Below are 16,647 nucleotides of genomic sequence, written 5' to 3'. Positions count from 1 at the left end.
CGAGATGCGGGTGGGCGAGGGACGCCCTTCCGCCACAATGTTAGTCATTTGCACCGTTTAGGTCATTTTTATAATAATAATAATTACGATATATATTTATATGTATACACACATATATATATATATATATATATATATATAACAATGGCGTTATATGTCATGTCATTCATGGTTTGACGAGCTGACGCTACTGTTTGCAGCGGCTGATCCACGCTAAAGGTAGGTTCTATTTAATCTAATGACGGAGGGTTTGTTTTTTTCACGTTTGTCGTTCACCTGTTTCCACCTCAGAACGAGCCTTAAAAAATATTTCTTCTCCGCCAACACATTTACATATACAGGCTTTTTTTTTTTTTTTTTCATTTTGTATTTTTTTTTTTCAAGACCCAAGGTCGATGTTACCGTCGCTTGGTTGACACCGTAGACCACTGGCGACCAGTGGTTTCTAAACGCGAGGTCCGGGGACCCGCAGGGGGTCCAGCCGCATTCGTACTGTCGTAAAACCTCGCCATTCCAGAACTGCCACTGATGATAATGACGCTTTTCATCCCGGCTTCGCTGTTCTCTCCCTAACTGTAGTGTGAGCTGCTCCCCAATCTTAAATAAACTAACACTTACAGCAAACACGCAGGGGATGGAGTTAAAACGGTGCAATAACAGTGGCGTGTGAAGAGAGAAAACAGGGTTGAATGTACCCCAGTGATTTCACATTGTTGTATTTTGTTTCATATCCTTAAATAATGGTCGTGACCGATTTGTTTTTGTATCCTTTAGTTCGGGTGTTAATTAAAAGCATTGTGTATCCGTGCTATTGTTTTATACCTTTACTTTGACAGGCTTCGACATTGGCTGAAGGCGTGAACGCAGACGCGAATAGGCTTGTTAACTGAACTTGTTCTTCCAACAATGACCTTGTTGACAATGAGTGACGCTGAAACCGAGAGCCTTTGTGTCGATCCCTGTCTTTTTTTTTTTTTTTTTTTTTGTTGAATACGTAGATGAGCCTGCATGGTGGGGACAGTCATAGACATGATGAAATAGTCCAGCAATATTGCTGGAGGTCCGCTGCCCTTGAACGCCAGGCGCAGTTAATGCCGCCGAAGTGACAACCGTTTCCTGTGTTCTAGGCTTGAAACGTGAGGATGCTTCTGCGGACATTGTGGAGAGCAGGAGCGCACAAGCCTCTCCACCATAAATCTACGTCTGCGCTGTTTTCAAGTCCCGTCTATCAACACGGGAATGAATCGCAGCTAAGGACGGCCTCGACCTCCCCTACCTCGGGAAGTTTTCTGAGGAATTATTACCAAGAGGGACGTTGCACAAGGACGGATTTGCATGTTTTCCATCGGTTTCCGAGGTTCAGCAGCAGCCATTTAGGGAATCCTGGGACGTTTACTGAATGTACGTGGACCCGTCATTATACTACAAATCTTGTCAAATCCGTGTTGAAATCAAGTTTGAAATCGGCCGCAGTACCTGGGAAGCGGATTCCAAAAGGGCCAAGAACTAAACAGCCGTCTCGGACCAATCTGCCCTACCAAGATGAGGACAAGGTGCTTCAACGCAGCCGTCGGTCACAGGATTTACTGACACCCTGCTTGTTTTTTATTTGTTTTTTATTTCTTATATTTAAATATTGATTTCATCCTGCTCATTCCCATGTAGGACATGATGCAGTGCATTGCCTTTGCGACAGCCGATCAGTACCATTTACCTACACTTTCCCACGACCTGATAGGTCACGGCTTTTATGAAGTAGACTTACCAAGAGGTAAGGATAATTATAAATACATCTCCGTGTAATGTGGCTGGGACAGGAGCGTATCTATGTTCCCAGGAGGCTATATTCCCTCACATGCCCTAATATGCTAATCCACGTCATTATTTTCAAATTGATTATAACTTAATGGATTTCTTTTTTCTTGTTCAATACAGTATATTGTACCTCACAAGTGTGTTTGAATACAAGGGTATCGAAGCAGCTTGTCCATAAACATTTTAGATATTATTTACTGGACAAGATCTATCAGATTGTGAATTTTGGTATGGCCTTAATTCTTCTTTTTACATAACGTGGGGACATGGGGCTGTTGGGAACAAAGATTACATCCTGCTGTGATCGTAGTGTATTCTTTGTGTAAAAGTGCTCTTTAAACACATGTTTTAATTTCAGACGCCTCCAATGTGCTTGTGATATGTGCAGAAGGGGCTTCCAAACCAGACGACAATGCTTTAATATTCTTCTTCAGGTAGAGATTTAAGAGCTACAGAGATATAGAAAATAGTTTCCCAAAGTTTCCTGTTTCCTAAAAGCAGAGTCATGCCCATGCATATGGAATGGCAGACTGTCTTGATCAATATCAATAATGTCTGCTTTGCAACAGTTAATGTTCAGTGATGGTTTGTAGCCATGATCATGAAACTATAGTTGGTGGTTAATACCAGTAATTAAATACTCTTTCATGTTCATTTTATGCTACTATAACAGTGTAAGCCAATAATAGTGTTGACACTTGACACTTACTTTGCCTCAACCCAACTGATGGAAACTCACCAACTTCACATACTTTTGTATTTCTAACACTGGCTTAAAATTTAGATTAAATTTGGATGGACGATTTTACAAAGTTGTTATTATTATTATTATTATTATTATTATTAATAATAATAATAATAATAATAATAATAATAAAGATTTATTATTATTATAAGAACTTATAAATAATTATTATTGAAATTTAGAAATTGTGACAGTTCTTGATGTTTGTTTCCCAATGTCACATTTCAGGGAAGGCTCCGTGGTTTTCTGGAACGTTGAGGAAAAGACAGTAAGAAGTCAAGTCGGCTTCTAAGTGTATTTTCTTTTCCAATGTGTTTTTTATAGCAAAATAACCCACAACAAATTTTTTTGTTGTGGTTGTCCACATCTTTTTCTTTCTGGGGTCTATTAATAGTCTCCCATCTTTGTTTACAGATGAAGACGGTGATGAGAATATTGGAGCGACACGAGATCCAACCCTATGAAGTAGCGTTGGTCCACTGGGAAAATGAGGAGATCAACTACACAATAGGAGAGTATGTTCTACTAAAAAACAATTATCAAGCTTGTTCACAGACATTTCAGTGAATATTTAAAAATGACTTCAATGAGCTGTGTTATACTGTTTTGTTTTTTTTGTTTTTTTGCTTTCCTAGAGTTTAATCAATTGTATAGCTGTCATTGGGCTGGAGTATATAAAGCTCTTTATTTCCTCAGGGGAAATTCAAAGCTCCAGCACGGCAACTTCCTGCTGAATAATGAGATGGATCAAGACGAAGCTCTTTTGGAGAAATTTGCCTTCTCAAACGCCCTGTGTCTTTCAGGTGGTTAACCTCTCTCACGGCATCGCACGTGTGCAGCGGCAGTTTGTGACGGTGCTGGACTCTACCGTTTGCTTTCTTCTCTTGCAGTGAAGCTAGGGATATGGGAGGTGTTTTTAGACAACTTTGTAGAATCGATTCAATCCATTCCAGAGGTACAGTGCAGCTTTCTAAAAGCAATAGTTGTTAAATGATGAACAATTCATTGTCGATGGAAGTTTGTTTGTGTGTGTGTGTGGTTCATTATTCTCAGAACTGTAGGCCTCCCCTCAGCACTGATCTGATTGATTTTTCTGTCTTTCAAACAGATGCTGAAGTCTGGTAAACAAGTGAAGCTTTCGAGGGCGGAGGTCATGCAGAAGATAGGAGAGCTCTTCTCTCTGAGGTGACTTAACTCCTCTTTAAACATCATACGGCGGGATACGCAGCGGCTCTATTTTTAGTACGGGCGTTTACATGCACTACCTACCCAGATTAAGATCAATATTCGGGTTAAGATAATAATGCGTTTAAGGTGTTTTATATGCGTTTGGAATAATGCGATTACTGGAAAAACGAGTAGTCTGGCTACTGACAGGAAATGCTTGCTCAACCTCGCACACTTTCTTGAATAGGTCCACGTTTGGGTTCTTGCGGCCGTCCAAATAGATCACCGTATTTAGGTCCCTCCTCAAACTCAACATAAAAATGCTCGCACTTCCCACCATGTGTTTACCGGCGCTTGCCAGGCTGTCCGTTGTTTATCTGCCCAAGCAACTATTTCTGGGTCATATATATGCGATGGAATGGCTGGGTTTTATGGAGCATGTGCAGTTTGGATCATATCCGGGTTCAGCTGTTTACATGCCACAATATAAAAAAACGATTGAGGAGAAATCCCGGTCTGTTAATCGGGTCGCGCTTGCGCCTATTTCAAGTTTTGACTCGATGAACATACTCAGGGTTAAGTGTTTACATCACTCGATTGTGATTGGCTTATTCACGTGCGCGTAAACAAACCAACTGTTGAACCATCGGTTGGTGAATCGTTCTTCCGGGTGATCTTTTTTTGACAGCGCAGATTTCTTCCTGTTTATGACAGACACCGTATCAACCTGAGCTCGGACCTCCTCATCACTCCAGACTTCTACTGGGACCGGGAGAATCTGGAGCAGCTTTACGACAAGACTTGCCAGTTCCTCAGCATCAACCGCAGGGTTAAAGTAATCTTTCTTTCTTTCTTTCTTTCTTTCTTTCTTTCTTTCCTTCCTTTTTTTGATGTCTTGTCATTTCAATGTCTTGCCAAAAATAATACATGAAAAATGTGATAATAATGAATAGTTTTCCACCTGCTAAATACTTATTTATTATGGTTATATCCCGTGGGAGGGGATCATTTTTGGAGTCACTGTTTATAGTTGATCATAGTGAAAAATAAAACCATCTCATGATTGTTATTTACTGAGTAAATCAGAATACAGATAAAATAGTATTTGACAGATAAAAGTATTTGTTATTCCATTTTCCCAAAACCCGGAAAACAGAGACCGAGACAGTGACCATATTAAAAATCTAAAAAAGTGAGCGATTGGGGGGAAAAATGTTGAGGGGTAATGTAAACCGTCTGGGCTGATGAGTGAGTGGGCTGTAAGTAGACACGCCGTCCCTGTCACAGGTTGTTAATGAGAAGCTGCAGCACTGCACTGAGCTGACCGACCTCATGAGGAACCATTTAAGTGAGAAACACAGTTTGAGGCTGGAGTGGATGATCGTCATCCTCATTACCATCGAGGTAAGAAGCACACACGACGAAGTTCTTCCCTTTTGCCCGATTATTCATTTAAAGAAATGTACGAGGCCGTCTTCTATGATGTGAAAAGACAAGTAGAAATGAGGTGCTTCTGTAGTATTGATTGAGTTGCGTTGACAGCAGCGAGTATTGAAACATTGTGTGGTGTTCAGTAGCACACTTTGAAAACCAGTGGCGGGAAAAGGTACTGAAAAGCCGCACTGGAGTAAAAGCAGAGATATCTTAGCAAAAAAGGACTTGGTAAAAGTGAAGGTCACTTATTGGAATACTACTTGACTAAAACTCTTAAAGTAACTGATATTAAAGGTACTTGAGTATCAAAAGTAATTATATTGTATTAAATGTACTTTTTTGCTGTGATTTTAAAAGAATCACAGCAAAAGTAGAAGTTTACAGAAATATAAGTCAAGTACAGATACTGTCAAAAAATACTTACATACAGTAACAAAGTATTTTTTCTTTGTTATTTTACACCCTTGTTGGTACCCAAGTAGATCCCAGAAAATCCTGAAATTAAACCAAAGGTTTATTTTATTTAAGCTTTATTTATCATTATTGAATTATTTATGCTACAAAGTTATTTTCTATATGTGAACTTGAACTCAGTATTTCCATTATAACAAAGAAAATTTGTGATTACACTGGATAATATAATAATTCCCATTAGGAATTATTATTTTTTTAATTTCAGTCATTTTGACTTTTTCGCTCTATAAAAAAGTTAATAGAGCCATATTTCTGTGAGAACAAAACTCTTTTGTGTTTTGCTTTCCTCCAAGGTTATGTTTGAACTGGCCAGGATGGTCTTCTGAGGGGCTCCACCAGCAGGATCCTCCCCTTTTGAGACAGTGGAAGCTTTAAAGAAAGAATGTGGAATCACACAAAGTTAATCCCAGTCATGGGGGAGTCTAAATGTGAATGAACCTTTTACTTTTCATTAAGTATTTATCTCTTATCATTATACAATAAAGTCCCATTTTCTACAAGGTCTTCAGCGTTCTTCTGGATTCCATTTAATTATCCTGTTTGACTGCTTTCTAAACTGCCAGTTGACTCTGGATTTAGTTTTATGTTTTAACGTAGATATTTTGTATTGATGCAGAGTGGAAAAGATTGAGGAATGTGTTTTAAAACAAAACACCATCATCAAGTCCGATTTGGCCCCAGTTGTGTTGAATCATTGTCAATCGTCTTTGACGCATCATTTGCATTAATCTGTTTGGAAAACTTTTGTAAAACTATGTAACTCAAGAGTTACTCATTTAATCAAGAGACACATGCCATTAAGGGTGAGGACCTCCCAAGTCTGGAGTGGTTCTTCATAGACTTCAAGACTGAAGATTTGAAGGCACATTACTAAACTAAAAAAGTAATTCATCATTCTTAATTTCTATGAAATATTCAATATATTTATGTACCGTTTAGAATCAACCTGACCTGACTGTCAACACTCGAGTTATATTGACATAAAAGATGACACAATGTTGAACCCAATGTTTTACAGATAGTTATTTATTCAAATAAAAATTACATTAGCATTTTGACTCATTTGGAAATATATTACGGTGTGTGTGTGTGTGTGTGTGTGTGTGTGTGTGTGTGTGTGTGTGTGTGTGTGTGTGTGTGTGTGTGTGTGTGTGTGTGTGTGTGTGTGTGTGTGTGTGTGTGTATATATATATATATATGTGTATATATATATATATATATATATATATATATATATATATATATATATATATATATACTGTGATATTTGAATTGAACTAATTGTTAATTTGACATAGTCCGATTAGCAGGAATGTTTTTATTCTACTGTCAGACTCAAGAGGACAAACACATTTGCACCAGATGTTATACAAACAGCTGTGAAAGGAACAGGTAGTCAAGCTGCCGTGACTGAGTATACTGTACATTTAAGGCTCTGTTGATGTATTTATGATATATCCATCCATTCATCCATCAGTTAAGTAGCCCAGCTTGCTATGGAATAAGGCAGGAGGACGCCGGTCCATCACATGATCACATACATACACTCCCGTGATACAGTATATATTAATATTTTTTTTTCAGGGTTTCTGCAGGTTTTAACAGGTTGAATGTAAGACTTTTTAACATCATTATGAATGCAATTTAAGACCTTTTTCACGTCCATACTTGCAAAAAAAAAAAGTATAAAGTATATGAAGGAAAATCCGAGGGTGGGAGTTTACCGAGTTCCGGTGAACGCAGCATCACTTCCTGCTCTAGAGCGCTTATAACCAGAGCCCTGTCTGCGTATTCTAATGTAATTCAAATAAAAAATGAAGGATAAAATAATGCAAAAGTGGACATTTTAAGACTCTAAGGAGCCGCGGAAAACCTGTAAATGTACTGCATGTTTGTTTCAGTTTAAAACATGTCGGATATACAGTAATAACATTTAAAAAGAAAAACAGCAGTTTGCCATGCCCGCGAAGCAGCCAAGCATTTAAATCATGCTGTGATCTCCAAATTTTAAACTGTATACATTTATTTTGATATCAAATTAACACCGCAGTTCAGCCTGGCGTGACACAGTGATCGGGTACAAACTAGGGTGATGCTTATTGCTTTTTTTTTTTCCCATTGAACAGATCCTTGCAATGTAAAATAAAAGCACATTTTTGAATAATAGTAACACAGCATATGGAGATATATAATGATTGCATTACCTGCAATGAAGTGCACATGTTCTAGGAGTCAGAATAATCTAAAATCATTACAATAGCCAAATGTGAATGATGTTTTCTGTTCGGCAACAAACAAAATTAGATTCATGTTTTGACAGAGAACACAGCAAAGTGAGATGCTGTTCAGCGGTGTCCGAGCTTGACATTTGCATGCCATACGACCCATGTTTGCTCAAAAAGAAAAGTTGTATTTTCGGTTGAGGCTATTCTCTCAATACTGGATCAATTTAAAAGATCCTGATTCATCGCTCACCGGTTGACTCCCAATGATCCAAAGAATAAAAAGGCTTTTGTTGAAAAATACCAGAGTTTTCCTTTAATCAAAGTCATACTGTATGCAGAGAAATAATCCTAACAATCGAAAAAAAATACAAATAAAAAAAATTGGCTGTTTAAATTGGTAGAACGTGATGGCTTGTCACAGCAGAAAAACACTGTTTCCCGTCGCTCTCCTTCACTTTAGCGGATCAGTCTCTGCTGCCCTCCTCTCATCCATCTTCAATCCTGCAAAGAACATTCCCCAAAATATAAAAATGACTCCAAATATTGACAATGGAGAACTACAGAGTGAAATTGAGATCAAGATCTGACTCACCGGCCGGCGACCCTGGTCTCCGAGCTAGTGTAAGTCCTCACAAGGGGCACTCTCCACCGCCTTCGCTGTTCGGGGAGGCTCGAGTGCAATAGCAAAATCTTCACCATCGCTCTCGAGTTGACACTGTTCTCCTACTTGACGCGTGTCTTCTTGACTTTCTCCTTCCTTTGTGTGAGAATGTTGCTGCATATCGAGGTCCGCTGCTGCTTTTTCGCCGAGGGGGCTCTCGTTCCGACTTTGCGTTGATTCCGCAGCTTGAACGCCCGTCTTGTTGGTTCCTACTTGAGTGTCAACGTCTTCCTTGGCGTCCAGCCATACATCCTGTTCCAATTCCTCCTCCTTTTGTTCGGCTGGTTTTGCTGGCGGTTCCTTGGTCGCCAAACCTTCGGACGGAGCCGCCTGACTAGATATTGGGCTCCTCTCTGCCAACCCAATTTGCATTACAGGTCGCGTCGATCCTACGGCGTGCACGAAACACTCCGACAGCCCCGGCTGACTGAGGATCACAGCTGTCTCTATTGACTTTTCCTCTGCTGACTTGTTTTGCGCCATAGTTTCCATCGGTTGAGCAACATATTCAAGAAGCGTCGGTTGGCTCAAGATGACGTCGCTCTTGGCCAAATGGGATTCCGTCGGCAGTCTGGTGGTTTCTGTTACCTGAACGGCAGCCTCAGACAGCTTGACCTCTGTCTCGCTCTCAGCTCTTTCTATTGTTTCTATTTGTCTCACAGCTTCTAATGGCTCTCTTACTTGGACGCCAACATCTACACACACTTTAGAGCTGTCTTTACTTTCTATAATCTCCGTTTGTTTGATCGTCTCTGTTCCTCGAATCCCTACCTCAGACAAATCTGTTTGTCTCAGCGGTTCACTTTTCTCGATTATAATTGCTTCAGGAGGTGGAGAGCTTGACTGTCCAAAATGTATATTCAGTTTGAATTCTAAGGAAAGACTAGAGGGGGACTCCACCTTACCAATTGATGTGATTAATCCCGTATTTTGAGGTACCGCTATGTCTTCATTATTCGTCTTAACCGACAGGCAAGGTTTGGTCTGTGGTATCAGCTCTTTAGCTTCTTCTTCCATCAGCTTTGGCCCAGCCAATTCCTCTGATGGACACGTTGAGTCCTCTGCTCTGCAGTCTACATCAGGTTCTTTTTTCGGTTCAACCTTAGGTTCCTTAAAGTACATTATCGGAGTGTGAATGGAGACAATCTCTGAAATCTCTGGAACGTTATATCTGGGGCATTGCTGTTCCACCAACTCCAGTTGCCTTTGAACGGATGCCTCGGAAGTATCCTCTGTTGCTTTGCGAGCGGCCTCCTCACTCAGTTCTTTTCCGGTAATCTCTGTTGATTCTGATATGACAGCTGGTGGCTTGTCAACTTCTTGTTCCGTAGTTCCAACTTCTTTCTGCACACAAGATTCGTCAATCAGTGGTGCTGGAAATACCTCTGGCAGTTTCTCTTTTTCATGCTGAGTCACTTCCTGAGTCATTAACTCACTGGTCCCAATTGGTTCCTCCTCTGTTTCCAGAGTGGCGGAGAGATCCTCCACCTCATGGAATTTATGGCACACATCGATGACTATTATGGCATCTGTTACTCCCGCCTCAAGTGCTTTGTCAACAGCTACGGAGGCCGTTTTTATGTTAGCATCCACCACCTGTACTTGAATTCTGTGATTATCCTTAAACATTTCTGAGGGTAAATGCGTGGTCACAGGCACATTGCTGCCTTTTGCTGTGCTAATCATGTTGTCATTAATAATTGGTGTCAAAATCCCGGCAGACTCTATTGCCTCTTGGAACTCTTCTTCAATTGCGACAACATCTAATGGAGGTTCAAGATTGTTTGATATTTCCGCAATGGCTGTATCAGCCATTGAAGTTGTAACTTCTTTGATGGAACATGTTGATAGATCCGTTAATGGAGCACGCTCAACTTCCACAGCTTTAGTCTCAACTCTGCAAAGTTCACCTTCTCTCTCTCCCTCAATGTTGACTTCAATTAAATGTACTTGGTTGACAGGTTTACATGTGAGTGTGACAACGCCGCTTTCAGTGTCTCGGGCTGGAATGTCTTCAGAAAGAATATTCTTCTCAAGCACCTGGGCTGTACATGCATCTGAGCGCACACACGCTACGTGAACAGCTGTTGATCCCTTCAACTGCTTTGACACCTCAGTTAAATGGTCTTCATCCCTTGAAACACTGTGTCGAGGAACTTCATTAGTGTCACCCTCTATGGTTACATGCTGCTTCTCAACAAGAGATTGTTCTGTCAGTACCGCAGCTTCCCTCTCAACTTCCCCTGTCACTGAGGCACTTGCATTTTGTTTATCAGACACTGGGGTGACTTCAGTTACGACCTCGGTCTCATGAACATTAACAATGCTGGCCTCAGAATTTAGGAGGGCTGCATGGACCGCCATTAATATTTCCAACTTGTTTGTAACTTCGGCTACAATGCCATCATCCTTCGCTGCGGCATGTCTAGTGACATTATTAGGATCCCCCTCTATGGTTAAAAGCTCTTTTTCCATACAGGCTTGTTCTGTCAGTACCACCACCTCACTCTCAACATCCTCTGTAACTGAGGCACTGACATTTTCTGCATCAGACGCTGCGCTCTCTTCGGTCATTATCTGCTTGTCCAGAACCTGAACAACACTGCCCTCGACATTTAAAGAACCTATGTGGACAACGGATAATGCCTCCAACTCTTCTGTCACTTCAGGAAGTTGGCTTTCATCTCGAACTTCAATGTGCTGGGGTACATCATGGGGATCATTCTCAACGGCTACAAGGACTTTCTCCACAAACGTAGTACAGTCTGGTAGTACAGCTTCATTCTCGACATCGCCCTTAACCGAGGCACTGTCATTTTCTGTATCAGACACCGGGATATCCTCATCTGTAATTGAGGCAATGGCATAGTTGGAATTTGGTGCTGGGATATCGTCCATTGGGACTTGATCCTCGACTTCTTGAGCACCGCCCTCCTCAGCATCAATGTGGTCTATGTGTGTTGTTGAACCTGCCTGTACCTCATTGTCTGTTTCAGCCATGACATGGCTTACTTCATGGGAAAATTGTGCCGACACTGGCCCATCCTCAACTGCTGAAGCGTCCATGTTGAGGGAGGAGATTTCAGCTTTGTTCTCTTTTTCGACAATTATTTCATCAAGAGGAGCTTGCTGTATAGGTTCATGTCTATCCACGTTAATAGTGCTGTCGGTTTCATTTGCATGAATGTTCCCTGATGCAAGCTGTGTTTCAAGTATTTTTTCTTGGTCCTCAACATCAGTGGTGCTCATTATGAGCTGGTCTGATTTTTCCTGTACAGTATGAACTCTTTCCACCACTGCTGTAATGTCTGTTTCATCCATTGTCTGTGCAGCAACAGTTAACAGGCCTGTTTCATTCGGTCCCACGACATATTTTATGTGTTGATCGATACAAACGTCATCCACATAAGTTTCAGTGTCTTCAGGCAAATTCCCTGAGGACACGTCCTTGTTTGCTTCGGATATCCAGTCTTCCAGAGGTTGATTCTCATCAATACTTTCAAGTTCTTTTACACTTTCTTGTGCCAGGAAAACTTCATCTACACAAATTCCAGCTGTATCAAACTCTTCAGTGGTGTCCCAAGATATTTGCTCTGTGGAAATTGGTTCCGTGACTTCTGATAGACTCTCTCTCTCTGTCATTATGGCAGTTGTATTTATGGCATCAAATTCATCCGCAGTCAGACCAGTACATATTGCAGTGGCATCTGATTGTTTGTGTGCTTTTAGAACTGTTAGTTCTTTTGATATTGATGTCTCCACTATTTGTAGGGAGACACAACCAACTATTTTTTCAAGACTTGGATCATTTGCACACACTAAAGCTTCATTGGGGGGTGCAGACATTGTCTGCACAACCTGATGGAGGAGGATCTCTGTTTCTTTGTCATCACATTCTTCTGGGACTGGTGTTGTGTTGCCTGATGTTTTTGAAGAGTCGGTTAATTGGGACACCGCTGAAACCATCTCTGTTTCGTCTGCTAGGGTGATATCTACAGGCTCTGGTGCAGTAACCGCCTCAGATGTAAACTCTATTAGATCCTCTGCTAGAGTGTCATCCCTAGCTGCTTCTTCAGCGACTAAGCTCTCCTCAATTAAACCTTCCTCAGTGATGTCACTAAGTTGTTGATATTTGCTGACAAATTCTGTTGGCTCGTCAGCTTCTTCACTGGAAGCAGGAATTGTTGATGCCTGGTTTACTAAAGCATCATCACTATCTCTATTCCTCTCAGAGACAACAGGCACACTATCACTAGGGGGTATCGTTTCAGACACCTGACCAAGCAGATCTTGTTGAGATTCATACTCTTCCACTTCAGGTTTGTGACTCTCAATGACCGCCTGTGTTTGTACTTTGTCCTCTGTCTCACATGGGTCAAATTCAGACAAGGGAACCACGGCTGGCGTCTCAGAATCTTCATCATCCGACTGGGCTCCTCTTTCAGCCTCATCTGAGGATACTTGGTCTTGCTTTTCTGATGGTTTCCTCTTTTTCCGTCCTGGGAGGAGCTTCTTTATGGAAAAGGATGATTCCTCTTTAGAAACTTCAGTATCAGGTGGAACGATATCTTTGCTTTCCTCCACTTCCCTGGATTTCCTTTTGGGGGTGACAAGTCGTTTAAGTGATTTCCATGTTGACCCATCATCATCCTCTGCAGTACTTCCTGCTTGTTCAGGGGAAGAGGCAAAATTCTCATCCACCTCATGAGGCCTTTCCTGTTGACCCTCTAAAGCATGTCGGGATTCACCATCTGACCTATTATCTTCGCGCTCCTTATTGGGTGTTTCCTCTTCAGAATCAGAGTTTCTTCTGCTCCGTCTGCATAAGAATGCCTCCCATGAAACAGTTGAGTCTTTCCTTTTCTTGCTCTCTTCTGTGCTGAGATTTAAAATGTTTTCCTCACTTATCTTTGGTTCCTCCAGCGTGCTTGAGATGACCACCTCCTCATTGCTCACAGTGGAGCTTTTCATGCGCTTTTTAGGAGTCACAAGTTTTTTGAAGGCAGCCCAGGTACTCTCCTCCTCCTGTACTACTACCTCTGCAGGCCCTGCAGGACTCTCTTCTCTCTGATCCTCTGCAGACTCGGTCGACGAGAGCAGTTGATTACAAGTATGCTCGCTTGAGTGAGCTGGTTTTGTGTCGCTTAATTTCCCGCCCTTCTGCTTTGTGGAGAATTTCTTTAAGTTAGAGCCAGAAAGTAGCCTTCTCAGAGGACTACTTGGAACTTTTACCTTGTCATCATTAGAAATAAGCTGTCCTTCATCAACAATTTTTGAATTCTCTCCTATTTCATGACCATTTGTTGCCGGATCTGTCTCTGATGTTGCAGGAGAAAGACGCTCTGCCTTTGTTTTCTGTTCTTTCTTTCTTTCTTCATTGCCTGGACTGACCTCCTTTTCTATATCTTGTCCGATTTCTTTCACCTCCTCAAGTTCTTCTTCTTTTACCAAGTCTACCATTTCCTTCCCGATTGTCTCATTTTCAACTTTCTGCTCTTCTGCAAGTTTCTTATTTTTCCGCAAACCAGTAAAGATACTTCTTGTGAAGAACCTTTTAATGGGAGATATGACCTCTTCTTCAGCAGGAATCTTTGGAGATGTGATTTCTTCTTCTTTTTCGGGCGCAATGTCCTCTGTGTCTACAGGTGTTGATGCTTCCTCAACAAGTTTTTCCAATGTAATGTCCTCATTTCCATCTCTGGTTTCTGTGTATTTGTCCTGAGCATTTTCCTGGATGCCCTCTGATGTCATGTCTGTCGCTGTAAGGCAGGTTGTTGAATCATTTTCAGGAGAGTCCTGTGCCAAGTTATGCTCAACATAGTCTTCACTATTCTCAGTAGGGGTCTCCTTTGTGCTCTCCGTCACTTCTTCCAGACTGCTTTGCTCCCCCTCCTTTTCATCCCCTGGGACACTTGATGCCGTTTCTGGTTGTTCCTCTGTGCCTCGCTTGACTGTAAATTTTAAACTAATGTTGCTGAAAAATTTTCTAAAGCCTTTATTTACATCATTCATGCCAGCATCCGTATCACCCATATCCGGTGCTGTTGTCTCATCACCAGGTGATTCCTTCTCATTGGTCTCAACATTTTCTATGAGTGTTTCATTATTGTTAGAGGTGTTTTCTGTGTCCGGAACTTCTCCTTTTGTGAAAACAAGGGCTGATTTTGTGTCACAGACTGAGAAAAGAAAACAAGTATTACTCTTCAATCAGATGCAAACCACTTACAAGGGTTGTAAAAGACTCAGTATGAAGTATCAGAGTATGAAATTGTGCAGTATCCACAATCAGTTGAGAAGTTATGCTCCTAATAAAATGATCCATCAGTTCAAGTCTTCCAATCTTAAAACCCAAAAGACTTACCTCGGTCAACAACTTCAACCTCACAGTGGTCGTTTAGCTCAGCTATATGGTCATCTGTTTTTCCACTTAGCCCAGAGATCTGCACAACATTTTGGAGAATCTGAAAGAAATTGAAAATGTTAAATGCATCATTTGGATTTTCTCATATCTTTGGGTGATGTTATACATTAGATTACATATATAAGAATCTTTAGAAGCATAGATCATTGAAAACAAAGATGTTTACTGTTAGTTACTCATTTCATAACCTTGTTTGTATTACATTGTGCGGGTCAGCTTATTTTGTTCCACATGCAGTAAGTAAATTACTTACTGATTGTGACTTTTTGGTTAATTGAATTGATTCCCTTTTTTGCTAAAACCTTTGTGGCTATCCCTTTTATGTTGTCTCATCAACAGCGGAAACTTAAAGTACTGTTCTTTATGTTGAATAAAATGTTTATTAAAATATAAAAAAACAGGCAACAGACAATTCCATAATAACAATCAGAAGACACAAATTACAAATCCCAGACAGGCAAACGTAGTTATTCAGAAGATTTGTCTGGGAGATCCACAACTCTAATTATGAGCTAAAATGTATGTTTGCTGGATCAAGACACTGGGTACCCACATATTCCAATGACCAACAATAGACCAACAACTTTTTATGAGCGTCTTTGAACTGATTTTGTTTGGTTTGAAACTGCAGTGCCTCTCAATCTCTGTCTTCACATAGTCAACAGCATTTTATATATTTGGAAATGGCAATATTTGACTACTACACCAAACACCAACATGGAGGCATAGAGGAATAGGCATTACACTATAACTGCTGCTGTTAAAGCTATGCACCATTTATTGTATAATGATCTAATTGACCATTTGGTCTCAGTGGAATGCGAACAGTTTGATTGAGACCAGAACATTAGACGCTTTGTGCATCTGAATTGAATTCCATGGCCTTTTGAACACTGGCAGCAAGAGATGCCTTATAACCATTAATACAATTAGTTTGCAACCTTGGATGCCTTTCATTTACTGTACAAAACACAGATTCTTGACATTCACACATTTTTAAACATTATAAAAATAGATTTTGCAAGCACTACTTACCAACAATTACAACTATGAAAAACGCTATTAAAGCTGAAGTAGAAAATAAGTTACACATAAGGATTACATTTTTTTAATGCCACCTTTGTAATCAGATTACAAATTAGATTGCTGTCAATCAAATGCACCAGTTTTGCACCACTCTACAAAGCTTTGATTCATTCAAATATGGCAGCTAAAGCTTGTTTAAGCAATATCACACCAGGGGAAGTGACATTGGCTTTAAATGTAACTTTCGGTAATGCATCAATTTCTGCGCGTTAATTGTGAATGAATATCACAATTTCAAAGTTGCAATCCGAGTCTGCAACCCCGATCCAATGGGGCCCAGCACTGTACCCTTAGATTATATCCGGCCAGGCCTTTTTCCTGGTAGTAATACATCTGGTCATAGCGGATTTGGGCCGAAGAGCTAAAAATTTGATTTGAAGTAATTACACACTTGTTCATATTCAAGCTATCAATGGTCCTTGTGGTGTGGGGATGGTGTGGTTTAAGCAGCCACACCTGTTCTGGGTCTAGGTAATTGGGCCGGGGATCAGGGAGGCTGTACGCCAGTTGCTTGTTAGAGCAATCAACGAGCAACATGTAAAACCCCCATCCAAACACACATGGAGAGCCTCTGTCATCACAATGTTCCATCTGCTAGCGGCTAGTTCCAGCTTGCCCA

At 40.8% G+C, this 16,647-nt stretch overlaps 3 protein-coding genes across 3 annotated transcripts; 1 reads left to right on the top strand and 2 right to left on the bottom strand.

Moving 5' to 3' along the window:
- The first annotated feature begins 11 nt into the window (after positions 1–11).
- On the top strand, positions 12–6,687 carry rmnd1 (required for meiotic nuclear division 1 homolog). Its single transcript, XM_080011830.1, has 12 exons — positions 12–219; positions 1,128–1,553; positions 1,666–1,771; positions 2,174–2,249; positions 2,789–2,828; positions 2,975–3,075; positions 3,257–3,363; positions 3,451–3,515; positions 3,669–3,745; positions 4,442–4,562; positions 5,015–5,131; positions 5,929–6,687. Exons 2-12 carry the CDS (start codon positions 1,143–1,145, stop codon positions 5,959–5,961), a joined length of 1,254 nt encoding a protein of 417 aa, XP_079867956.1. The 5' UTR covers positions 12–219; positions 1,128–1,142; the 3' UTR covers positions 5,962–6,687.
- Positions 6,688–6,938: 251 nt separating this feature from the next.
- On the bottom strand, positions 6,939–12,042 carry LOC307239461 (uncharacterized protein). The gene is made up of 2 exons (XM_080012845.1): positions 8,453–12,042; positions 6,939–8,361 (listed from the first exon to the last, which is right to left on the bottom strand). The coding sequence occupies exon 1, from the start codon at positions 11,840–11,842 to the stop codon at positions 8,477–8,479; it is 3,366 nt and encodes a 1,121-aa protein (XP_079868971.1). The 5' UTR covers positions 11,843–12,042; the 3' UTR covers positions 6,939–8,361; positions 8,453–8,476.
- Positions 12,043–12,740: 698 nt separating this feature from the next.
- On the bottom strand, positions 12,741–13,492 carry LOC307239362 (A-kinase anchor protein 12-like; the record flags this gene model as incomplete). Its single annotated transcript, XM_080012720.1, has 2 exons — positions 12,741–12,748; positions 12,802–13,492. The coding sequence occupies 2 exons, from the start codon at positions 13,490–13,492 to the stop codon at positions 12,741–12,743; spliced, it is 699 nt and encodes a 232-aa protein (XP_079868846.1).
- Between the last annotated feature and the right edge of the window lie 3,155 nt (positions 13,493–16,647).

This window comes from Zeus faber (assembly GCF_960531495.2).
Source record: "Zeus faber genome assembly, chromosome: 13".
Classification (NCBI taxonomy): Eukaryota; Metazoa; Chordata; class Actinopteri; order Zeiformes; family Zeidae; genus Zeus; species Zeus faber.
Note: the sequence above shows the minus strand (reverse complement) of the source record. Positions and strands in the feature narration are given on the sequence as shown.

What these genes read in the sequence shown, in the direction of transcription:
- rmnd1 (XM_080011830.1), top strand. Translation starts at nt 1,143, where the DNA reads ATGCTTCTGCGGACATTGTGGAGAGCAGGAGCGCACAAGCCTCTCCAC. An exon ending in GCTTTAATATTCTTCTTCAG is followed by an intron (nt 2,250 to 2,788) that starts GTAGAGATTTAA and finishes GTCACATTTCAG; the next exon opens with GGAAGGCTCCGTGGTTTTCT. An exon ending in GCATCAACCGCAGGGTTAAA is followed by an intron (nt 4,563 to 5,014) that starts GTAATCTTTCTT and finishes TCCCTGTCACAG; the next exon opens with GTTGTTAATGAGAAGCTGCA.
- LOC307239461 (XM_080012845.1), bottom strand. Translation starts at nt 11,842, where the DNA reads ATGGATGAAACAGACATTACAGCAGTGGTGGAAAGAGTTCATACTGTA.